The following is a 27,261-nucleotide window of genomic DNA, read 5'->3' on the forward strand; positions in this document are numbered from 1 at the left end:
ACACACACACACACGCACACACCCCTCCCTCACCCACATAGATACCACACATGAGCATATACATACACACAAACAGAAACACCCATCCAAGCTCCCCCACATATTCATGCACAGATACATATCTCCCCACACAGGGACAAAGAGATATACACACAGAGATCTGCATTGACACAGATAAAAAGCTCCACGTAGATTCACACACGCCAACACACCTTCACATAACGCCCACATACATTTACATCACACCCTGAAAAACCCATATTGCTATGCACAGACACATAGGCACATCCCCCGAAATATGCCCTCACCCAAACACAAACACCCACCTGTAGTGATACAAAGATGCACAGAGAACCAACTACCCACGTACACATCCATACTGACACAGCAGAGCTAGCCCTCAGAAAAATTGTGAAGCAGGTAGAGGTGGGGGCAGGGCAAGGTCTTTGTCTTCAGCTCCCTTCATTCCTTTTGTACCTGTTACCCTTTTTCATTCCTCACTCTGGCTCCCATCCTAAGACAAGTTACCCTAGACTTTCCCCAGTGATGTACTAGTTGTCTTTACTATTCTCAACCTACTCATGCCTTGACCTTCTCACATTCCCCATTGAAATATACCCGTCCTATATTTTATTCTCCAAGGACTAACCCTCTATAACTTCCAAGCATTAAGGATGAGAGCTTCGGGCAAGTCAGATTGCTACTGTGCCAGATGTGGTTGGTAAACAGCTGTTTTCAACCGTCTATCTCCCTTGGGACTATAAACTATAAAGGAGCAGAAAGAGTGAATCCATGACCATAGGATGTTGTGAGCCAGCCCCTGAGTGGTTTTAGCACTTAAGTAGTTAGGAAGGATGGTTTCTCCTGAGTGTGGCCCCTTAGGGTGATCTCTATGTAATTGGGCTTGACTGAGTGGGATGGTGAGCTAGTGTCTATAAAGAGGAGCAGGAGAGAGTGGTGAGAACAAAAGAAATGTATGCGTGTAGGCAGACAGCACCTCTGCCTGCAGACCCTTGAAGCCACTTCTGTGTCTGGAGTGTGAGATATGAGTCAGAGCAGGCCATGAGTCAGTGCTGAGTGGGATTGGGGGTGACTTTGGGTGTGGATCTCTGAAAGACATTTCAACCACTTTGGGTGCGAATCCCTTAAGGGGTTTAGAACATGGAGAGAGTGGGTGCCAGAGCTGGTGGTGGATATCCTTTCGAGACTTGAAACCCAAAGTGTTTATGTGTCAGATCCCAGTGTTAATCTCCATGGAATAATTTCAGCCTTTTCATAGACTATGATGAAAGCCCTGGAAAGATATGATACTTGAAATGGCAAGCTCTAAAGTCAGTAGCATGCAGAGGGAATAGGGAAATACTAATGAACCCAAAAAGTACTGGAGATTAGAGTGTGTATTGGGCTGTGCTGAGGGCAAAGGGAGAGTCCACAACACTAAGTATTGACCTACCAACAGGAGAGAAATAAATAAATAAAATTTTGCTAATGTACTCATTGGAAAGTATTAAAAAATCATTCCTTCTAGATTACATATGTGCTCTTCCTCTTCTGTTCTATAGAAGGGTGAAGAATGAGGGAAAAAGAAGCCATTGGGCATACATCATAGGAAGCAAGTGTGGTGTCTCTAGTCCAAGACATAGGATGCCAACTTCTAGGTTTTCAGTTGCGTCTGACTCTTTATGATCCCATTTGGGGTTTTCCTTGGCAAAGATACTAGAGTAGTTTGCCGTTTTCTTATCTAGCTCATTTTACAGCTGACAAAACTGAGGCAAATGGGGGTAAGTGGCTTGCTCAGGGCCACACAGCTAAGTCAACGTCTAAGGCCAGATTTGAACTCAGGAAGATGAGTCTTCCTGACTCTAGGTCTGTCACTCTATTGACTGCACCACCTAGCTGCTCGTACTCCTAGGTTAGAAGGATTTAATTATCACTGTAGGGGAGATCATCTTTCTGAGAAGGCCCAGAGAGCTCCACTGCTTTATTCAATACTATATAACTAGTGGCAGTATTGTTATTATTATTGTTATTAATTAACATAGCAATAATGACCCGCATTTATATAGTGCTTTGAGGTTACAAAGCAATTTACAAATATTTGCTCATTTTATCCTTACCACAACCCTGGGAGGTAAGTGCTATTATTATTCCCATTTTATAGATGAGGAAATTGAAGCAGACAGAGGTTAAAAGACTTGCTTAGAGTCACACAGCTGGTGTCTAAAATTATAATTAATAAAAATAAACTATTCCATAGTTCCTAGCATTTTCCTCATCTGTCACTTTAACAGTATTGCTCTGAGGAAAAAACCCTACACAAAAGCAAAATATTAATATATTCTTGTGATTCAATCAACTAACTAGATTGAAGAAAATGGACTCTTGTCATTTTATTTTCTTTGTCTTTTCCCTGGTAACTTGCCAAAGGGTTGACTAATCATGATGAAAGCTTGTGCACTACTAAAAGGTATCAAGATGTATTTTAAATTTGATTTGTGGTTCTGTTCTTTATCTAGAAAGAAAAAGTTCTAAAAATGGATCTAACTTTGCTAGTTTTTGACAGCTGTCAATAAATTTTGGTGTATGGGTCGAAGCTATAGAGATATGTGATTGTTCTGCACGAGGATTATAGTTACAGAGCCCTATAACCTTTGCTATTAGTAGTAGCAAATGCAGTATTACACATTTTCTTCCTGTTAACCATTATAAAGCTTTATTACTAAATACCTGATGTTTGTGACATTGTTATTCCTTAATGGGGAAAAAAAAAACCTTTCATCTTCTGACTCAACTTGTTTTGAGTTAAATTTTAGTAGAGGAAAAAAATATTATCCAGGTTTTAAAAGTAATTTAACTGTCACAAGGGTAAGCTTCAATTCATCCATCTTCTCAGCAGGGCAGATTGTTAACTTTTTTCCTTATGTTCCTAGCCTCTTGAGATTCTTTTCCATGCTCTCCCATAGAGCCTTCACAGTGAATCAACCTAACATGCTGGAGGTCTTCCCCTAAGTCTTTTTATATTTTGTAGCTGCCAGTGGAACATTCAGTCTGTCTATCTGTCATCCCTTACTTTCATTACATAACTGACTCATCTTCTTTTCTAATAGATAGATAGATGATAAATAGACTAACAGATAGATAGATGATAGATAGATATGTAATAGATAGATGGTAGATACATAGGTAAACAAATAGACAGATGATAGAGTGAATGAGTAAGCATTTATTACACTCATACTATGTTCCAGGTACCGTAAGTGTTAGGGTTACAATTATAACCAAGAAAGATAGTCTCTCCTTTACGAGCTTAGATCCTCAAGATGGAAAGATATCACATAAAGGAGAGCAAATGAGGTATGCAAATGGTGGCATGTTTTAAAACTGGTGACTTGTAACTGAGGCAGATGCTTGGTTCTAGGTAAGATAAGGTGAATGCTTATGAATTGGGTCCAGAAGATACCTCTCAGAAGATATTCCTTGTGTGATTTTTGCACATAAATCATCAATGTAAATTTCCTAAGGCTTCACATACTCACTATGCACCTCTCTATTAACATTTCTGTGCCCACAACTTTGATTCTTTGGAAACTGTGGTGCCCTAAGATATGTAATCATCTGGCATCACAAAGAAAGCATTTATCTTCAAAAATGAGTCTTTGAGAATTGAGAAGCAGGTTAGGGTCATTAAAAGCACTGCATGCTTTCTCGAATACAATCCAACCTGCTCTTTTCTTCCTATTCAATCCTGAGCTTAAAATGCAATGTCTGTTCCAGATATACGTATGCATGTGTGTATATACTTGCATACACACAAATATATGTATAGTGAGGTACTAAATTAGTAGACTGGTCTTTCAAATACATATAGACAATTGGAATTTTTCATCAGTTTAGTTTTTCCTATATGAATTGTTTTGGATAATCATGGATCTCATTAGGGAGGATTTGTAACCTTCATAGCCTTGATAATATCAGCATAATACAAATAGCATCAGGAAGACCTAACTATACTGGCCGCACGCCGACCTTCTGCCAGCCGTGCGCCAGTACCCACTCCTTCTATAAGGAGTACACTACCAGAGTCTTACCCACACCCGGGTCTTCGGTCCTCAGCCGGATCACCACACAGAGACAAGCCATCGGGAGGCACCAACACCAGAGCTTTATTCAGAGGCCAACACAGCAAACCATCATAGCAAGCCCAAGCAGCAAGGCCAGAGCAACAGGGCAGGAGCCTGGAGAGCGCGCGTGATCTGACCACGCTTGTTCCTAAGTACCTACCTAGCCCCTCCTCCCCAGCCCGCTACTAGCCAATGATTGTAGGGTCAGATACTGGAAGGGGCTGTCTGAGTTTAGCACACCAAGGGGGAGGGAGTGACGTAGGAGGCTAGGATTGGATACAGGAAGGAGGCATCTGGGATTGACGCATAGACAAGAGTACGTGACCTAGGAAGTCAGGCTCAGACACTGGGAGGAGGGGTCTGGGTCAGTGCTGCACAAAGGGACCCAGGAAGTCAGGAAGGTCACAAGAGGCATCTGGGGATGACGTTGCATATAGGGAGGGGACTAAGCAGAGGGAACTCAGTCCTCTGCCATCCCACTCCCACGTGGCACCGCCCCTTGCCTCAGGAGCTCAAGCTCGGCTACTTCCTTGCACCCAGCTTATCTCATAGCACTGCCCAATTGTCTCAGGGCTTCTCCAATCCAGCCCATCCCAGTACACATGACTCTGCCTACCACAGCCCCTGCCTCGACTTCCAAAATACCCAGATCCTACCCTACCCTTGCTACAGCGCTCAACCTGGTAGCTGCCAACATCAGACAGTCCCTCACACCTAACCATTGATAAGGAACTTTTTCACTTGAAGCTTATGCAACACATCCTCCATGATAATGTTGAACACTTTTGGTGAACACGTGTTTCCCTATTTTATGTCACCTTTGACATTAGTAATCAAGGGTACTTAGACCCTCTGTGGTTACCTTTGACAAAGAATCATATATGACCTTAATGGACACATGAGAGACTCCTTATGTGAGAAATGCCTTTTAAGGTGTGTTTTGTTTAACTGAGTAGAATGTTCTTTTGTAAAAATGAACAATAAATATAGTAGAATTTCATTTTCTCTGTACCTTTCACATAATTGTTTTACCATAAAAATGTGGTCTACCATAGAAAAATAACAAAACTACCTTTTGTAGTCTCATATTTTCATCAGGGATACCGTTGATGCCAACGTAGATCATAGTCATAAGGATTTTATAAAGATAAGAAAGTAGGAATATGTGTCAGAAATTTTTGTTTGCTCCTTGATGTTCTTTTTTGGATAACATCGTCATCCATAATGTTGGTATCTTTTATTCCCTGAGATATCTACTAAAATGATTCCTCAGAACTTTCAAGAATTGTTTATGCTCCAGCATGGATTTTCACAATGTGTGCTTGGTCTGGTCTAGCAACTCTCTCTAAAATTCATATTCTTGGGTGCCATTTCTGCTTTCTCATAAAGCACATCAGGGACTGAGGTGTTGAGATCCAAATATGGTAACTCCATTGTCATTGATAATTGAAATAGACTGAAAAACATGATGACAAAATTATTTAATTATTTGATTATATTATAGCCAGCTTCATCACTAAATGTGTGTTAGGATGATGAAATTTAGTTGGAACTTTTACTAGGCCTTCGTAGACTTGTTTTAATCTCCACCACTTTTTGTCAAATAATGTGACTGGTCAAGTAACAAAAGTGAAGAAAAATTGATGTCCACACAACCCACATAGCATCTACACAATGTTAAGAAAATGTCCCACAGCATGTTAAGTGGATCACTTGTAGCATTCTTATTGGCAGACATGGATGAGAATTATACTGGATGAGTTGAATTATATGTGTGTGCCACTGGAGGGGGATACCCGCATTGATGAGAAAATAGATCAGTTGGTTATATTGAACCTGGAAAAAAGAAGACTGGGGGGAGAGGGGAATTGGGGCAGGGAACTGATAGCTGTTTTCAATTACTGAAGGGTTCTTGTACTGGGGAGGGATTCGATTGTTTTGCTCCAGAGGGTAGAATTAGGAGCAATGTGTGGGAATTTCAGAGAGACATATTTAGAGTTTCACATAAGGAAAAACTTGCTAAAAAGCTGTCCAAAAGTAAAATGACCTACCTTGGAAAGGTTGTGGGTTGCCCCTTCTTGGAAGTCTTGAAGCAGAGACTGGAAATCACTTGTCAGGTATATTATGGTAGGAATTCCTTTTATGTTAGACCGAATAGCCACTGGGATTCCTTCCCAATCTTAAATTTTATGACTGTAATTCTTTGATTCATTGGAGTAATGGAATATTGAAATATGAGACCATATTGCACACAATCTGCCCCATCTTTCATTGTATTTTACAAACAAATTTATTCTAACCCAGAATTTCCCTTACTTGCTATCTCCATCCGTGCAAGGAGATCAAGCATTTGCTAACTAATTCTCTGAACTCTTGATCTAATCATATTTTATATCAGTTAAACTTTTGCAGGATCTGGTAATAGTCCAAGTCATTATCTTCGCCTTTTTCATTTCCAATTTTTGTGATATCAATGGCTTGTTTGAACAGGTCAGGTTAAAGCTATTGCAATTGTGAAAAGTATCTTCTTATCATTATTCTTTTTTCTAATTGTATGTTGATTTTTTTTGTACTATGTTCTAACTAGTTAACTGACAGACTGATTCTGACATGACTCCAAAATTAGTCTCTAATGCCTTTTTAAACACAGCCAGTTTTTTATGATGCTATTGTAAACTTGCCATGTTTAGCATCTCCCAACTCTTCTTTATAAAATTCATTGTATACACATACATAGATGTATATATGTACACGTGTATTACATATATGTATATACATGTGCATATATGTATATGTTAAAAGCTTTTGAATAAACTACAAAACTTTGGTCTCTTTCATTGCTTAGACTGAGCTATATACTATATTTTTCAGCATCTTTTTTCTGTCCTCCCCACGAATATCAAAGAATATGTGAACTTAATTTAGAGGGTCATCATATCCAGTGTCTTCCCATTTATTTTTGTGACGAAAGTATTCCTGATATGTTGGTGGGAGGCTTTTGTCTACTCTAAAAGCCTTTTGCCTCTTATTTCTTCTTCCCAAACCATATTTTCCAACATATTTTAACCATTCTTCCTTTGAACTCAATGATTATTTTTTTCTTTTTAAAAAATAAATGTTTATTGCTATCTTGGGGCAGCTAGGTAGTATAGTGGTTAGAGTTGCTGGTTTCAGGAAGACCCACATTCAAATCCCTCCTTAGACACTAGCAATGTGGGCCTGTTGGGCGAGTCACTTAACCTCTGCTTGCCTCAGTTTCCTCTTCTGTAAAATGAAGATAATAATTACATCTACCTCCCAGGGTTGTTTTGAGGATCAAATGAAATAATAATTATAAAGTGCTTAGCACAGTGCCTGGCACTTAGTAAATGCTATATAAATATTAGCTACTGTTGTTATTGTTGCTGTTGTTGTTGTTATCTTTAGTTTTTATATTAGACACATTTCTCATTGTCTCCCCTCACCTCACCACCACCACCAGGCACCTATTATAACAAAGAATAAACTAGAAACAAAAAGCAATACTCTTTTCAGCTATTCCCCAATCAATGGACCTATATTTTGTTTCCATTTCTTTGCTACTACAAAAAAAATGGCTGTTATAGAAATTTTGTCATAAATGCCAACTTTTGTTTTTATTCTTGATTTCTTTGAGGCATATGCCTGGGAGTGAGATCTTTGGTCAAAAGTTGCTTTCTTAGCCTAATTCCAAGCTGCTTTCCAGTAATGGGACCAATTCATAGTTCCAACAACAATGTATTAACATGCCTGTCTTCCTACAACTCCTCCAACATTGACTATTTCCATCTTTTGTCATCTTCATTCTTTTGTTGGGTATTAGTTTAAACCTCATCTTCGTACTGATTTGCATTTTCTTATTATTAATGATTTGCAGCATTCTTTCACATGGACATTAATAGTTTGCAACTGTTCTTTTGAGAGTTTCCTACCCTTTGGCCACTTATTTATTGTGGGGAATACCTTTTTATCTGTTCCATTTCTATTTGTTTTCTATTCATCTTGGATATCTGATCAATAGATCAGATAGATAGATAAGTAGATGGATGGATGGATGGATGGATGGATGGATGGATATTTAGATGATAGATACATATAGACATATTGGAGTACAGGTTAGTTTAATTTTGAGGGTCTTACTGAGTTCCTCATAGAATTTCTCTATCTCTTCATCCTTTGCAATGAATGCTGGTATACAGGTTTAAATTATCTTCATGATTATCATGAAGATAATTATGCTTATCATGCTTATCATGAGCATTTCAATATAAATGTTCCAAACATTTTTGGTAGCCTTTATTCTCATGAAAAAAAAAAATTCTGCTAACTCTTTGGTTTGCCTTTCCAAGGAAAATATTGGAAAAATACATTCACTTAGCTACAAATTCCTTTTGTCTTCTGGGTTTGCTTATTCTGAGAATGTCAATGTTGATGTGGTTCAGCTCTGTAGCATGTTGATTCATTAGTCAAAGATCTCAATTAGAGTGCCATCATTTAAGTTAATCTGAAAGGTAAAGCTTTTCTATGCTCAGCAAAGAACAATAATCAGCAGTGCATATACACATATCAATTTATTTTCTAGCTTTAATAGCTGAAATAATGAAGATTAAGACAGAGTTCATTCCTTCCATACAACATCAGGAATAATAAGGAGAATATGATAGAAAACAAATCTATTTCTTATCACAATAAATGTGATCTAATTTGTCATTAAAAGAAAAAAGATTATAGAATAGCTCAAGATACAAAATCCATTCATATTTTGCCTATAAGAAATACATTTCATGTGAAAAGGTATAACAATATTAAAATTAAGAGGCTGGTCTAAAATAGAACATTTTAGAACTTTGAGTTCCAAAAGTGGCGGTAATGGTATCTGATATAGTAGAATATATTTTTTTTATTTTTGAAAAAATACAAAGGCAATACATAATTGTAAAGGGAAAAGAAATAATAAATATGTAACAAATCTCAATTCAGAGATTCCAGGTGACTTGCCCAGGGTTACACAGCTAGTAAGCATCTGAGGCTGGATTTGAATTCATGAAGATGAGTCTTCCTGACTCCAAGCCCAATGCTCTATCCATTGCACCACCTAGCTGCCTTCACACTAGATTATAAAGAGATCCAAAGATGTGTGTGTGTATATGTATATATATATATATGTATATATATATATATATACACATACATATATATATGTATTATATATGGTATTTTCTATATTTATTATTTGTGGGAAGAGGGCAACAGGGCCCAGCCTGGGTTAGTAAAGACACTAACAGGTGAGTCACTATAGATGAAAGCTGATTTATAAACAATTCATTCTCTAAAGCCCTCCCAGAGCTAAAACATTCTGAAGCCGCATTGTCATCAACAAATAAAGAAATTAGACCAGAGAATCTGGGCAAAGCACTAACTATCACACCTGCTGTCTGTCAAAATAACTCTGGACTGAGGAGATAAACTCACTGCTGGGGCCACTAATTGGGTCAAGTCTGAGCGAGCTGCTGTGCTGGGGATTCTGGATGTTAAGGATGTAGGATGAGGGGTCACTGGGCACCAAATGAAGATCAGGAGGAAGTAAGAAGAAAAATGCGCTTAAATAGAAAGATGAAAATTAATACTTGTTTCCTTCACTTCACAATTTTTCCTTGGCTCTTTAAAGAATCATCCCTCCTACAAATCTGTATAGCAATTTAAAACTCATACCCACTGACAATCAGGAGAGAGGCCTAGGATCGAAGTAGGGCCATGAGACAATGTCCTTGACATATTCCCCAGATCCATCACCTTCCCCACTGCTGTGAATGGGAGAAAGGGACAGGGGGAAATGACACACTGATCAAGAAAGAACAAGAACCCTCTCTCCCACAGTTTTAGCTTCTAATTGTCATGTAATGGGTGGAAGACTCTGAGGGATTTGATAACATGGTCCTGGTTATAATCATCACACGTTTATTGAGCATCTGTTTTCTAGAAGACCCTCTGCTAGATGCTAAAAAATACGAGATCATGGCAGAGAGATGCCCTGCTCTCTTCTGTGCTAGATAGAAGCACGCCAATAAAATCAAAGTTATTTTATTATACTTTATTTTAAGTGTATGTTGTAATCCTCTGTGCCTATCTCCAATACTCAGTTTTCCATGCTTCCAAAAGAGAGGCAACATGAATACTACTGTGAGGTCTTTATACCAAAGAGATCAAAGCAAAGGGAAAAGGACCTATTTGTACAAAAATGATTATAGCAGTTCTTTTTGTGGTGGCCAACAATTGGAAATCGAGAGGATGCCCATCAATTGGGGAATGGCTGAACAAGTTGTGGTATATGATTGTGATGGAATACTATGTGCTGTAAGAAATTATAAGCAGGATGGTTTCAGAAAAACCTGGAAAGGCTTTCATGAACTGATGCAAAGTAAAATGAGCAGAATCAGAAGAGCGTTGTACACAGTAACAACACTATTGTAATGATGATCAACTGTGAAAGACTTAGCTACTCTGATCAAGACAATGATCCAAGACAATTCCAAAGGAACCCATGATTAAAAAATGCTGTCCACCTCCAGAGAGAGGGATGTGATGAACTTTGAGTGCAAATTGAAGCATACTTTTTTCACTTTCTTTCTTTTTCTTTTCTTTTGCAACACAGCTAATATGGAAATAAAGTCTTACAAGATTTTACATGTATAATTGATATCATTTCTTGCCATTTCAAGGGGTGGGGAAAGGGTGGGAGGGAGGGAGAGAATTTGGAATTCAAAAATTTTAAAAATGAATGTTTAAAAATTTTTTAATGTGATTGGGAAATATTTAACCAAACATAAAAATATATTAAAAAGTAAAAAAAAAAAAAAAAGAGAGAGAGAGGCAATATGGCACAGTGTATGGAAAGTAAGCCTAGAATCTAGGAAGACCTGAGTTCAAGTCTCACTTATGTTTCATACTGGCCTTGTGATCCTGAGCAAGTCACTTGACCTCTGGTCTCTAGGCAGCTTGTGAAGGCCATAAGTTGCAGGGATGTTGCTACCCTGCTTTTGATAGAGGTAGTTTCCTTATCTGGGGCTCCAAATTACTAATTAAATCACAGGTCCAGTCCCTTATCCCCTCCAAGTAAAGGAGAAGAAAGGTGTAGAAAATGCAAAATGATCTCCAAATCATTTATATTTTATTTAGCAGTGTAACCAGACATGGAGTCAGAAAGATACATTTATATATAACATAGACAAGCATTCATATCTTCCCTATGTCTGACCATTACTATTTATTCCAACCATTAGCAGCCCCAAATACAGCTGAACGGCAGAGAAGGCCATAGGTCATTATGGGTAATCCACAGCTTATCTAAGTGAAAACTGACTTTTCAGCTAGAGGAGAATGGAAAGGAAAAGGACTCATATCTTCTACACACATGAAAAAGGGGAAAAAAATTTCCTGTGATAGTCAGTAAATGAAAAAGTATTTATTAAGTTACTGCTATGTGCCAGGTGCTAGATACAAAGAAAGTGGTGTGCTGTGTTGTTTTTTTTTTTTTTAGAATCCCTTTCTTCAAGGACCTCTAATGATCTAATGAAGGAGGCAACATGAAATCAACTGAATATAAACAACATAGAGACAGGATAAATTGAGAATAATCTCAGAGGGAAAGAGGCAAGATTCAGGTGAACCAGGAAAGTTGCCTTTTCGCAGGTGGAATTTTAGCTGAGACTTGAAGGAAGCCAGGGAAAGTAGGAGACAAAGGTAGGGAGGGAGAGCATTCCAGGCACGCAGGAAAGCAAGAGAAAATGCTCAGAGTTGGAGGATGCAGTGTCTTGTGTAAGGAACTACTAAAAAGGAGGCCAGTGTCACTGGATTGCAAAGGACCTGAAAGGGAATAAGGTATAAGAAGACTAGAAAGTGAAGAAAGGAGCAAGTTAGGGGCAGTCAGTTGGGTGGCACAGTGGATAGAGCACCAGCCCTGAAGTCAAGACCTGAGTTCAAATCCAGTCTCAAACACTTACTAGCTGTGTGGCTCTGGGCAAGTCACTTAACCTCAATTGCCTTTTAAAAAAAAATTATAAAAAAAGAAGGAACAAAGTTATGAAGAGCTTTAAAAATAAAAATGGTGGATTTTATATTTGATCCTAGAGATGATAAGGAGCTACTGGAATTTATTCAATAGGAAGCAAACAGCCATTCTGTTAATTCCCTCCAGTTCTATACATTTACTTTACTAATCCCAAAGTAATCCATTTTATATTTTTAGGAAGGTTTGCAAGCTATAAGAACCTATAAGGGATGCTTCCACAATGGAAGCCTAATGAGACTGGGTTACTGTCCTTATTGGGCCAACTAGACTATGCTAATTCCTTTCATCCCATTTGTGCCTAATTGGATCTCTAACAGGGCCTTGAACACAGTATGTGCTTAATAAACAAATGTTGAATAAAACATGAGAAAAGAAAAGATAGCAGCCGTTAGATCTCCACCCTCTAGGAAAGGGGTAAAGTCAATTAACAACACGGGAAAGGAAGAACCTTCCTAAAATAAAAGCATATGGTCCAAATTATCATGCATGAAATTAAACAAGAGGCCACGACTAGTCAATCCGGAGTTCATTGGCTATTCAAATCCAAGGTCTAAGTAGAAGGAAAGAGAAAAGAGTTTGTGGCACTGCACTAAAGTCAGAGTTATGAAATAATCAAAATATATAAGTTATGTCTTTATAATAAATACAGTTTTTCTAATTGAACCATCTCATTTCACTTATCCAAATGGATAGTAGAAAGGACCCTGTCCTGGGAACCAGTCCTGCCTTTTCCCAAGCTAACTATTTCCCCCTGGATGAACCACTCCATTTCAGGCGGGGCCCTTTATTCCTTCTTGTTCAAAGGAGTGTGGTAGATATAGATCTCTGTGGTCTCTTCAGGTCTAACATTCTATATTTCTTTAATATATTAGATAAGGCAACCCTGCAAGATATCATAGTAGTACATCCTGCTGGACATCCTGGGGGTATTTACTGTAATTCACTGAAGAGGTCTGAGCAGCCCAATGAATGTAAATTCTTAAATTTACATGGGTTCAAGTATATAATAATGTCACTACTGGTGGCAGAAAAGACCAGAGAAATATACTTGCTACTTGTTACCAGCTTCTATCCATTGAATCCCCATTGCCCATTAATCTCTAAAATAATATCAGACAAGCAATTATGTAGCCAACTCCCTATCTGGGGGTGGTTCTTTGTATTCCCCAATTGTGGCATGCAATCTATGAGAAACCATCCATCTAGTCCATAATTACAACCACTCACAATATCCTTGCCACCCAATCATTGAAAATGTATTATTTTTTCCTGGTATTTTTTTTTTTTTTTGATTCCAACTTCTTGTCCTGGTAACAGGCAAGATGTATGAAGGGGTCATCTCCTCAATAAGGAATGTACCAAATTATCTCAATTTTTCCATTTTCTAAAAGTTGTGACCGTCAGGAATGGAGGGAGTTTCATTTGTGATAATCACTAAATTTCAAGTAGGTTGCAAATGAAATTACCTGGTATTGTATAAAGAGGGGTAATTTAAACCCTTTGTGGAAAGCAATTGGGTTCTTAAATAAGCCTGTCTGTAGAGATTATGTGTCTAAGACTATTTTAAAGTGCTCCATTTAAAAAAAATCTATGCCTTTAAATTTATTTTACTAGGTATTGAACTGCCACCATTTATCTATGTCTGTCTCACTCTGACACCCACAGATGTATCCTCCCACACACTCACCCACTCAAACCTACACTCTGACTCACATTCAGAATGATTGTCAAAAAAAAAAAAAAATCCCTACTCCCTGTCTAACAAAAGTGTTCTTTTCAAATATGTGCTATGTGTTTGATCTATTTCCATGTATCTGTGAGTCATCTGATCTGTTTCTGATCTAACTCTGAAGACAAGAGACTACTTGTATGTTGTTTTGCATGTATTTGGCTAACCTGCTACATCTTCAAGCATTGGAGATTATAAAATCCTCAAAACCTTCACCGCAGATTAATTGCCTAGTTATCCAAATGCTGACAAATACTCCTAATTAAAAATGTTATTCTAGCACTAGAAACCAAAGGCCAAACATGTCAGGGATTGTAAACCTAGTTAGCATTTAGAGAACAAAAACATTTGCTGTCACGTGTTGCCTAGCTGGACTGCCTATTAAATGGTATCATTAAGGAAGAGAGAGATTTTCTATTTCATTGCCATGAATGAAAGTGTAATACAACTCCACTTATTCAAAAGTCATTTGTTTGGTACTCTCAATTATCCAGAATTTAGATAGGAACTAAACAAAGAGGCCATTGAGCAACCAGAAGAGTGTCATGAAGGCCATGGATTTTAGTCATGAGAACCTGCCAGATGCTTACTTAGAACCAATTGGCTCTCCTTTTGCACAGTCTTCAAGGTCTGGTTTTCAAGAGTACAACAAAATAAAAGTATAAAATTAGAAATAGGTAGGGATGCAGCTAGAAGCAGAAAAACTGACTTCAGTAAGAAACAACAGAGGGTTATAGGTCTATAAAGGCTAGAAATAGCAATAAGAAATTAAAAACAAATACAAGCCATAAAAATAAGAAAAAAAGAAAACAAATTTATCCATATTTGCTAATGGCAGCAAAGAAACTAATGTAGGGGCAGCTAGGTGGCTCAGTGGATAGAGCACCGGCCCTGAAGTCAGGAGGCCCTGAGTTCAAATCCAGCCTCAGACCAAACACTTGACACTTACTAGCTGTGTGACCTTGGGCAAGTCACTTAACTCCAATTGCCTAAAAAAAAAAAGGAAATAAAAAAAAAAGAAACTAATGTACAATGGAGAACTACATAGATACAATTACAAAACACCCCTTAAAGAAATAAAGATCAACTTAAATGATTGAAGGGATATTCAGAGCTCACGGCTAGACTCTACCAATATAATAAAAATTGTAATACTATGAAAATTAATTTAAAGATTTAGTGCTATGTCAATCAAACTACCAAGAAGTTAATTCTAAAGCTAGACGAAATAATAGCATTCATTTGGAGGAGTAAAAGATCTAGAAACTTCATGGAAATCATGAAAAATTAAATTAAGGGGAATAAAATATGCAGACCTCAAATTTTACTATAAAATAGTAACTTTACTAATATCAGGACCATTTGGTTTTAAAAAAATAGAAAAATAAAACAATAAAACATACAACATAAGATAGAATCAGAAACAATTTAACTCAATTGTACAGTGTTCGATAACCCTTGGAACATAGTTACTTGGGGAAAAAACAATACAATGAGCTAAGACAATTCCAAAACATATGGATGGAAAATGCTATCTATATCCAGAGAAAGAACTATGGAATCTGAATACAGATCAAAGCATACTATTTTCTCTCTCGCTTTTTTTCTTTCTTGTGGTTTTTACCTTTCGTTCTGATTCTTCTTTCACGAGGTGACTAATGTGGAAATATGTTTAATATGATTTTACATGTATAGCCTATATGAGATTGCATACTGTCTTTGGGAGAGGAAAGGGAAGGAAGGAGAAAAAATTTTGAAACTCAAAATCTTATAGAAGTGAATGTTGAAGATTATCTTTCATGTAATTGGAGAAAATAAAATACTATAAAAATACCTGCTCTTTTATTTGATTATGAATCTTATTTAGAAAGTTCTGAAGTGTTCTGGGGCTTGGTACAATCAGCACTATGTCATCTACAAATCATGGAGATTTCACCATCTAAAGAGAATCCCACTGCCATTTGGACTCTTTGCTGGGCAGCCCCCATATCTGTGGCAAATACCTTTGCTGAGCATGTCTTCCTGTTTTATGCCATTTATAATTACATTCATTAAATAAAGTCATTTCCACTGTTGCACATATGAAATTCTGTATGATTTTAACATAAACATAGGAGACACAATGGTGGAAAGCTTTAAGATGAAATTTTGTTTCATTGAAGAATAATAAAGTAGTAGTAGCTAGCTTTTGTATAGAACTTTAAGGTTTGTAAAGTGCTTTATAAATAGTATCTCATTTTATCCTCACAGCAACCCTGGGAGGTAGGTGCTATTATTATCTTCATTTTACAGATGAGGAGACTGGGGTAGAATAACTTACCCCACAGCTAGTAAGTATCTAACGTCACATTTGAACTCAGGTCTTCCTGACTCCAAGTTCATCCACTCTTTCACCTTAATGAAATGCTTTTTAAATAAGAACAATGGGATCTTGCATTTTCTTCATCATCCAGTCAATGATGTGACTTCATAGACATGATCTGCTATACATCATCTATTATACTTTCATTAAAAATAGCTTCATTTTGTCTACACGATGAAAATTGTGTAGAGATGGGAAAGTAAACATAAATCAGTAGTACTTGATATTTTCTCAAGTACTTAGTTTCAATAATAATGCTCTTCATGATTATTTTCAAGCATTTGATACCGTCAGATATCTTGATCACTCATTCTCAATATTATTTTGCTTCTAACACCAGTCTTTTTTGTGTATACTTGATCTAATCCAGCTGCTCTTCCTCTGCTTTCCTTAGCGCCATTCTTTTCTCCTCATGCAACACATTAGGGACTATGATGTTAGAGTCCAAATGTAGCGGCTCCAGTCATTGCTTAAGAGAATAGTTAGGAAAAAAGCGGGGGAAAGGTATTCACGCACTTTTCTTTATAGCCAATGTTGGTCATAATTTCACATCATTCAATTTCAATCCTGGTCTTGTTATTCTTTTGATTTACTTTGGTTTGAGCATTGTGCATATGATTTTCCTGGTTCTGCTTACTTTATATCAATTCATGTCTTCTCAGATTTCTTTATATTTATCATCTTCATTTCTTATAGCTCAGTAATTTTCCATTACATTCACGGGCCACACAACTTGTTTAGCCAGACTGACTTTGATAGACTTAGCTCTTCTCAGCAGTGCAAGTATCTAATACAATTCCAAAAGACTCAAGATAGAAAAAGCTATCCACTTCCAGAGAAAGAATTATGGAATCTAAATGCAGATAGAAGTGTACTATTTGCTCTCCTTTTCTTTTGTTGTTTTGTTTTGATTTTTCTTTCTTGTGGTTCCTGTCTTTGGTTCTGATTCTTCTTACATCATGACTAATCTGAAAATATGCTTAATATGAATGTGTAAGTAGAGCCTATATCAGATTGCATGTGTTGTATATTCCAGCAATTCTCCTTTTGAAAAACAAATTTATGAATTATAGACAGTAAGCTTCTATAAAATATAAAAGCTTTGACTTCTTTTGGCATCCATCTTTGTACTAGTCATCAAATATTAAAGTATTTATTGATTTAATTTGGAGGCTTTTATCAAGTTCTGCATAGAACTTCTCTACTTTTTCATGTTCTAAAAAAGAGAAATTCTACAAAATAAAAGCTGTTTTTTTTTTTATAAGTAGTCCTCATGACCAGTGATTATGAGATGACTATATGGTCCTTAAAATTACATTTCTTATTATCTTTGGGTATGGTAAAAAAAAAAAAACTAACTCATTTATTTCTTCCTCTTTTGTCTTCTGGATTCATTCATAATGTGAATGGCAATATTGATGTGATTCAGTTTCTCTAGTCATATGTCAAATCATTGTCACTGCATAAGAATCTCAGTGATGGTTAGGTTAATTTTTATAGACAGTCTGTACACTGTGATTCCTAGCTACCTTTGCTTCCTTTTCTACCAATCTGTCACTGTATCATCAGACAAAGCTGCTGATAATTTCTCGTGGCTGTGCTGTTGAAAGGAATATCTTGAACACTGTTTCCTAATAGTCTGAAACAATTCTGTCTCAGACTTGGAAATGACTCATAATGACAAACAGAAACTTTTTTTTGAAGAACAACATGCTCATAACTCAACTTCACACAAAAAAATACGGTAAGCACCTACTGTGTGCAAGGATCTGTTCTAGGCACAGGCGATACAAAGCATTAGATATGGAGTTGGAAGATTTGGGTTCAAACCTTGGTTCCACCACTTGATAATATTAGCTCCCATTTCTAAAGTACTTGAAGGCTTACAAATCACTTTCCTCATAACTATTCTGTAAAAATATGAAAAGCTCAGAGAGGTTCGGTGCTAAATGATACATTTGTAACCACAGACTGTAAAGACAATTAGAGGAAATTCTCCAACACATTGGGCGGATCTCCATGAAAGATATATGGGAAGATATAGATAAAAGTTACTCAAAAGGCAGCGTGGTACAATGGTTAGAACACTGTCTCTGGAGTCAGAGGACCTAGGTTCAAATTTTACCTCCGACTCTCACTACCTGTGTGACCTTGGGCAAGTCACTTAATCTTGCTACGTCTGATTTTCTTCGTGTGTAAAATGAAGGGGTTGGATTTGATGCCTTCTGAGGTCCTTTATAGCTCTCAGTGTATGATTCTATATCAATCAGTCAACTAGTATTTATTAAACATCTACTAAGTACTAGACTACACTAAGTGTTTGGGACACAAAGAAAGGCAAACAACAGTCCCTGCTTTTGAGGAGCTCACCGTCTGATGAGAAAGACAACATTCAAGTAACTATGTACAAACAAGGGCAGCTAGGTTGCTCAGTGGCTAGAACACTGGGTCTGGAGTCAGGAAGTCTCAACTCCTGAGTTCAAATCTGGCCTCAGACACTTATTAGCTGTGTGACCCTGAGCAAGTCACTTAACCCTGTTTGTTTCAGTTTCCTCATCTGTAAAATGAGCTGGAGAGGGAAATGGCCAACCACTCCAACATCTTTGCCAAGAAAACCCCAAATGGGATTTCAGAGAGTCAGACACGACTGAAAAACGACTGCACAACAACAACTGTACAAACAAACTATAGAGGATTAATTGGAGTGGTCTCAGAGAGAAGACACTAAAATTAAGGAGGACTGGAAAAGGCTTCTTGTAGAACGCTGGATTTTAACTGAGACTTGAAGGAAGCTGGGAAAGCCAGGAGGCAGAGAGAGCATTCTAGGCATAGGAGACAGCCAGGGAAAATGTTCTGAGTTGGGAAATGGAAGGTCTGGTGGAAGGAAGACCAGTGTCACTGGATCATCTAGTACAAGGAAGGAGGGAAGGAAGGAAGGTGTAAGAAGACTGGAAAGGTAGGAGGGAGGCATATAAGATGAGAAGATGTGGACAGGCTATGATTTATATCAATGGAGGGAATGCTATATAAAGATTGCTGAAATCACAAATCCATTGAAATACTGAGGTTTTGGGAGGACAAGGAGGCATTACCATAAAGGGTCATATTATAGTACAGAATTTAAAACTTCACACATGCCATATTTGCCTTGCCAAAAGGTAAACTTTCAAATCCAATGGTTCTTTTGAGGAGGTTTGTTTGCACAGCTTGCAACTGAGTCCATTACCTATAGAAGTCTTAAGATACTTCAAGTAGCATATGAACATTCTATGCACTAAAAATAGAGATCCAGCTGGGGTTATCAAAATTGAGTCATATTTCAAAATAATAAGCATTGTGAGTCAGTGCTGATACAACTAATAATAGTAAAGGAGTTATTAAAAGGACTTGTCCACATGACAGCAAATCCAAGTTTTAGCAAACGTGGTGGACAAGTGTTCAGGGTGGTATCTTAACCCCCAAACCAGTTCTACTCTCTTTTCTTTTGCTTGTGTTTCTCTTGCCTTTTTCAAAGGACTTTGCCACATAAAAGCTTAGCTACTGATGAGTCTCTCCTAGCCAACTTCACACACAAAAAATCCCTGCTCAGCTGCCACTGAGCTAACTGGGCTATCCACTGCCTTATGTTTAGCTTGGTCACGAATACAGACAGACAATACAGCTGCAAGTGGGACAGGAACATTTTGGGGTAAATTTATGAAATTACATGTCTCCTGAATTTCAAAGGCTCAAAAGTTTAGAGCTTAAAGGGAACAGAGGCCATTTAGTCCAACCCCCTCATTTGAATGACTAAGAAAATGAAGGCCCAAAAACTTAAGTGACTTGCCCAAGGTCATAAAAATAGTAAGAGTCAGAGGTAGGATTTGAACCAAGGCCCCCTGACTGCAAATCCACTGTTCTTTACACCAATGGTGTCATATTCAAATAGAAACAGGGGCCATCAAACTGTATATAAAAATCCCTACAGGCACGTATTGACTTAGAAAACTTCTCCTCCTCCTCTTCCTCCTCCTCCTCCTCCTCCTCCTCCCGCTGCTGCTGCTTCTGTTGCTAATTCTACTTCCTCTGCTTCTTCTTCCTTTCCTCCTTCCTCTTCTTCCTCCTCTTCTTTCTTCTTCATTATTGAATGCTCTTCAAAAAGTTAAGGCAATTTACTTTTTCTCCTGCACAGTTTTCACTCATGATTTCTTGAAATATACAGAAGCAACAGCAGTAGAAAAACAGTGGAAGAAGAGGAAAGAGAATCCCTGTATTTTATTTATTTCATTCAGTATTTCCCAGTTTTACACTTTAATCCAGTTCGAGCCATACTTGGGAGTGTTGTGGGCCGCATGTAATCAATTGGACACCTCTGCTTTATGCTGGACTATGCATTTGCAGCCTTCTAGTCATAGGAAGGTACCCTGTTATTGTTGTTGTTGAGTCATCTTCCATTGTGTCCAACTCCTCGTAACCCTAGTTGAGGTTTTCTTGTCAAAGAGACTGAAATGGTTTGCCATTTCCTTTTCCAGAACATTTTTACAAATGAGGAAACTGAGGCAAATGGGGTTTCATGGCTTGCCCAGGGTCACACAGCTAGTAAGTGCCTGAGGCAGGATTTGAACTCGGGAAGATGAGATTTCTTGATTCCAAGCACACGTCACCACTTAGCTTACAGCATACTTACAACTAGTAAATCTGTGAAGCAGGAATTGAGTCCTGGTCTTCCTGATGCTAAAGTCCAGTGCTCTAGGCACTAAACCATGTTGCCCTGTATTCTTAATTTTCAGAGACATTTATCTTCCTAAAGGTGCATAAGAAATCACATATATTCCAACAAGAGTAAGGGGAAATAATTCTAGATACAACAAAAGGTATACCCTACAAGGAGTAATGGTAAACTGTTTTTGAACTCTTTGAGGAATAATAAAGAAAATTATATGCTGTGAATATTCTTTGGATATCATTTTAGTAATCAGCATCAATACTACTGTTTTCAGACTAGAAACTATTATGTGATGATGAAAGTGGAAATAGCAATGGATTACGAGGAGCTAGGTAGTACAGTGAATAGTGCATTGGCCCTGAAGTCAGGAGGAACTGAATTCAAATCTGGCCTCAGACACTTACTAGCTGACCCTGGGCAAGTCACATAACCCTGACTGCCTCAAAAAATTTAAAAAAAAATTAGTAAGAATGGATTAAGATCCAGAAGATCTGAGTTCAAATTCTGGATTTACCACTTGTTTTGTTGGCAAATCACTCTCCCTCTCTGGGCCTCAGTTTTGTCTGTAAGATGAAGGGATTGGACACAAGTGATCTCCCTTAGGTCCTTACCAACAGCAAATCCTATGATTCTACGATTTCAAAAGTCAAGTCCAAGATTCATGAGCTATAGCCCGTTTCAGACAGAAAATGGAGAAAAGGTAGCTCGACGCACCAAGACAGGGAAAATACAGTCAAACTTTCAGTTAATCGCTAATCAATCATGTCTACTCTTCACCTATCACTTGTTGGATGTGAGGGATATAAAAGGAACGTAAGGGAAGATCCCCATCAATCAATCAACCAACATTTATTAAGCAACCGCTGTATGCTGGGCACTGTCCTAGGCAATGGGGATACAAAGAGAAAAATGAAAAATCCCTGCCCAGAAAATCATTACATTTTGTTGGGAGTGATAACATAGAAACATATGTGTAAATATGCAGAATAAATACAAAGTAATCTCGGAGGAAGAACCAGCAGCTAGACAGTAAGTCAGCCAATAAGCAGTTATTAAGCATGAATTATGTGCTAGGCACCTTATTAAGCTCGAAGATATTAGGAAAGGCCTCATTTTGAACTGAGGTCTGAAAGAAACTTGGGATTCTAAGAAGCGATATGAGGAGGGAATTCATTCTAGATGAAGGGATGGGAACTCAGATGGGATTTGAAGGATGTGTAGGAGGTGGATATTTGAAGCCACCATGGGGAAAATAAAGCCAGTGCCAAGCTCTCTGCATAAAGGAAGCTTTCCTCCCCACTCCCCTCTCCCCATTGCAGGGGTTTTCATATGCCTTCACTTCTATCTGTCCTGACTCCTCTGAAAGATTGGTAGCACTGCAAGATATGGGACCATAATTGCAGGTGTAACTGTATTTTAAACACTGCTGGGGGTGGAAAGGAGAGAAACTAGAAGGACATGACTAGGAGATTTTTCTATAACACACAGAGTGATGGTGCCCTAATTCTTTCTTTGCTTGTGTATTAAGACATTTCTTAAATGGACAGAATCCCTTTTGGCAAGTGTCATGTATGTTAGTCAATTTGGAATAAAAATTAAATGAGTGGGGACATATATTAATCGGGTTTTTAGACCTGAAAGATGCTTCTTAAGTTGTGTTGTATATTCCAGCCACCAAAGTTTAAGCAGATCTTTAATGGATGTGTGATCTTATGGGTAAGATGTGTTCCTGAATTTAGCAGACATGAAGTAGGGTGTATATCAAGGTAAACACACCATGTACATTTTGGTCTCTGTTCAGTTTGAGTTGTGCTCTTAGATGGTTACCCTAACAGGAATGTTTTGTCTATGTTGGGAGGTGCTGCTTAGCCTTAGGGGTTGAAGGAATAATTTCCTAGTAAGATAAGAGTTGCAAATTTCTTAAGCTCAGACACACACTGGCTATTACCATAGAATGATATCTATGATAAACCTGCAAATAATTCATTTGTGTGTTTTGAATCAAATAGATGCAAAACTATACAAAAAATTTACAAAGAAATATACTGGATTACACTGAAAAAAAAATTTAGGATGATGTCTCCCTTCCTAGGGTAAGAGATTCCTGAAAGCTCAGATGATCATATTGTCTAGAGAGATCAGAGATGTGAAGGTAGAAAGAAACTCAGTGCCCATCTAGCCCAACCCCTTTATGTGGTAGTCAAGGAAAATGAGGCCCACAGAGGCTAAATGACTTGCCCAAGGTCATACAGTCAAATGCAGAATTTAAACCTGGGTCCTCTGACTCTCAAGCCTATGCTCTTTCCACTTTATCATGTTACTTCCTTCTGTACTTTTCCCATTCCTGCTCACGTCCCCAATAACCCATTTGAGCACGATCCAATAGTTGAAAGCACAGCATCTTGGTCACAGTAAGTAACTAATCACCAATCTTTGGATGAATGGATGAATGGGCACAGTACCTTGTAGAGCTAAAAATTGAATGTAAATGTATTAAAATGTTTTTAAATTGTTTACTAATTTAGTAACGATTGCACATGTATAACCTATATCAAATTGCTTACCATCGCAGGGAGGGGGAAGGGGAAGGAGAGAAGGAACGGTAAAATTTGAAACTCAAAACTTAACAAAAAACCCAAATGTTGAAAATTGTTTTTACATGTAAATGGAGAAAAAATAAAATATTAAAGAAAAAAAGAAATTGTATACTAATACAGAGGCAATGTGGTAAAGTGGGTAGAGTATTGGATTTGGAATCAGAAAGACCTGAGTTCAAATCCAACCTCTGACACTTTAATGGCTGTGGGACCCCAGGCAGAGATCACTTAATTCTGTTTGCTCCAGAGAGCTTAGGCTCACAAAGAGAGGGGAAAGGTCTGTGTCACACAGGAAGGAGGGGTCAGGGTCACACAGAGGGGAGGGGCCAATGTGACATACAGAGGGGAGGGGTCATCTTCACATAGAGGAGCAACACTGAGCAAGAACACAGTAGTAATCCAGGGAGAGTCAATGAGGAGGAGGCCATAGTCAGACTGTCTCTCTGGAGATACCCAGGGGGATTTTGTCCTTTGGCATTTCTCTAACCCCTGGGGAAGGGACCTCAAAGCTCTGAGCCCTGGAGTTCATTTGCCCACTGGGATAGATATCTCCCAGGCTGGGGAGGTTTCCTGCATTGCAAAGAGGGGGTGGGGGCCTGGATCCAAGTGCATGGGCCCACCTTCCCCTCTTCTCTCACATCCCTTTATTAGTACCAAGGGACTAAGGGACGGTCCTCCCAACACCAGGACCTGAGACACGCAGGTGTGGGAAGGGTCACTGCCTCTTAATTCAAAACCCTCTTTTCTTTCAGTCTCTTCAACTCACCCTTCAGTTTGGAATTCGACTGCTTAGCTAGCTTGATCCTGCTGGTTCTTTTTGTAGGTTTCCTACCTAGCTCTAGGCGTCAGATACCAACATGAAGATCATCCTTCTCTTTGGTTTGCTGACTTTGGCTGGTGAGTGTGAACTTAGAAGCCTGATGGGGAAAGCTATCAGGGTGAAGGCTGCAGGATGAGAGGGAATTGGGAAGAGGAAGAAAAGGCCCAAAGGGAAATCAAAGGTTTGAGAACTGCAGAAACTGGCAACTTCTTTACAGGCCCAGGAACTTCTATGCCTCCAAGATTTCCCCTGACCCTAGAAAACCTTAATCCCTCAGCACATAGAACAATGGTTATAATGAAAGACCTTTGGACAAAGACACTCTGACAAGGCATTAGAGAGGATGTGTAACAAAAGAGTAGTTAAGGAAGGGGTAGTCTAGGGAGAGGACAGATAGGTGGCACAGTGGATAGATTTCTGGGCCTGAAGTCATTAAGACTCATCTTCTTGAGTTCAAATCTGGCCTCAGATACTTACTAGCTGTGTGACTCTGGGCAAGTCACTGTTTGCCTCAGTTTCCTCATCTGTCAAATGAGCTGAAGAAGGAAATGGCAAACCACTCCACTATCTTTGCCAAGAAAACCCCAAATGGAGTCATGAAGAGTTAGATACTAGTGAAAACAACTCGACAACAACAAAAAGGCTAGAGAGAAGAGGGAGGATAATGGGAAATTCTCCAAGGGAGAAGCAAAAAGAGGCAGAACCAGGAGTTCTTTGGCTAGAAATGAAGAAGCAAATTTTCACAACTCTACAACTGTTTTTAACACAGGCTTAAGAAGGGATTCTCATCCAGGGGTCCATTAACTGATTTTTTGGGGAGAGGAATATTTTAATCATGATTTCAATATAATTTTCTTCCTTTATAATCCAATGTATTCTATTTTATGCATTAAAAAACATTATTCTGCGAAAGGATCTATAAATCTCACCAGACTGTCAAAGAGATTCATGACATACATACAATGTTGTTTTGTTTTTTTTAAAAAATCTGTCTTAGAAAGAGAGAAGAAGAGAGAATAAAGGGTAGGAAAGAGAATCCAAGATTGCTCTTTTGATGATCATGGAGTCATGTGACAGAAAGAGAGGTGAGAGAGACAGAGAGAGAGATTGAAACAAAGAAAGAGAGGTACTGAAAATCCTGAAGGAAAGACTAACAGTTATGGAAGATGACTGAATAACCTCTTAAGTTTCTGCAATACTTACTATTTTTCAAAGCATTTACACATATTTTTATAAATAGTGTATGAAATGTGCAAGGAACAAATTATACTGGGGTTTTAAATTCTCTTTAGCCATCAATTTCTTCATTTCATCTACTCATTCATTCAACTTTCTCATTTTACATATGAGGAAACTGAGGCCCAGAGAGGTTAAAGAACTTACCCAAGGCCAAATAGGATAGTAAACAGCTAATGAGCACATCCTGTGTGCAGAAGGTTCTGTTAAGCACTGTAAGGGGATACATTCAGATAGAAATGGAGCTTATAGTCTAATTATCAGATAAGACACTGACACAGATTAAAATAATATAAAATATTACATCATAAATTCACTAAAGAATTGGAAAAGTGCCTTTCAGAGTACAAGGATGTTACAACTTGGGGGTTCAGGAAGAGTTCCATGAAAACAGCAGTATTTGAATTAAGTGTTAGAGAGTAAGAAGGAATTCAAAGGTTAAGAAGGGAAGGGAGAATATTCCAGGCAGAGGGAACAGAGTGAAATATGCTGAAACTTTCTTTGTCTCTCTCTGTACCTCCTCTCTTTTGCCCCACCCCTCAGCTGCTCATTTCACTAATAAGAGAAAAGAAAATTTTGACACCAAGTTTTTGGCCTACCTGAAATCTGACTACCAGCCTTGTGTGGGCACCTTGATCCACCAGCAGTGGGCGGTGACAGCTGCTCACTGCTACCTACCGTGAGTGATGGAGATTCAATTTGCTCTTTTCTGTAGGGTCTCTGGAACAAAATAGGATAGTTCCAATTGGAAATTCACCCTCAACCACCCCCCCAAACCTAAGTGGAGTGACTGACTTCTGGGGATTTTACAGTATGGATAAATTAATCTGAGGAATTCTGGGGAAAGGATCTTACATCTTTATACATTACTGATTTCCAGAAGATGGAGAGGAGAGGAGAGGAGGCTTTTGGCATCAGGGTTCATAAGTGTGTAAGGGAGAGGGGAAGTTTCCGAGAATGTCTCCCCTGGAGAGGGGACAGAAGTGGGTAATAGAGGGAGAGGCAGTTCATGGAGCTAGGGGTGGTGATGCAGAAGGAGGAAAGTGGGGGATTTAGAATTGAGGGTATGGGGCAGCTAGGTGGTGCAGTGGATAGAGCTCCGACCTTGGAGTCAGGGACCTGAGTTCAAATCTGGCCTCAGACACTTGACACGTTTATTACTAGCTGTGTGACCCTGGGCAAGTCACTTAATCCTGATGGCCTCATCAAAAAAAAAAAGCAAATAAAAAAAAGAAAAAGAATTGAGGGTAGTATTCTCTCCATGGATGAAAAAAAAGCCTAGGCTTCCCCAGGGGGGAGGGGAACTATAGGAAAGAGAAGATGCTGGACAAATGTTGAGAAAGGACATGTCTAAGGACTCTTAAGATTCATAGAAACTGAGAGCAAGAAGAAACCTCAAATATGTGGTTCAATCCCTTCACATTACTGATACGGGAAATTGAGCTCCAGAGAGAGGGGTTAAATGATGTGCCCAAGTTCACTTGGGTGAGTTAGGAGCAGAGCTGAGACTAGATTCAACAAAGTTTTCCTATCTCTTGTGTCCTGTTCTAGATACCTCCAGGTGAAAATAGGCACTCCAAACCAAAATGTCAAGGGTTGGCTCCA

The 27,261-nt window shown here is 38.4% G+C and overlaps 1 protein-coding gene across 1 annotated transcript in view; it reads left to right on the top strand.

Moving 5' to 3' along the window:
- Positions 1-27,261, top strand: part of LOC114045663 (serine protease 58-like) — a 47,440-nt gene that overhangs the window by 17,632 nt on the left and 2,547 nt on the right. Inside the window, exons 2-4 of the mRNA XM_027865727.1 lie at positions 24,424-24,497; positions 26,200-26,335; positions 27,208-27,261. The exon at positions 27,208-27,261 is cut by the window's right edge and continues 155 nt beyond it. Of these exons, the coding sequence (XP_027721528.1) occupies positions 24,458-24,497; positions 26,200-26,335; positions 27,208-27,261 (230 nt within the window). The 5' untranslated portion in view covers positions 24,424-24,457. The remainder of the gene's footprint in view (positions 1-24,423; positions 24,498-26,199; positions 26,336-27,207) is intronic.

Source organism: Vombatus ursinus, unplaced genomic scaffold (genome assembly GCF_900497805.2).
Source record: "Vombatus ursinus unplaced genomic scaffold, bare-nosed wombat genome assembly UNPS02014779.1, whole genome shotgun sequence".
Taxonomy (NCBI): Eukaryota; Metazoa; Chordata; class Mammalia; order Diprotodontia; family Vombatidae; genus Vombatus; species Vombatus ursinus.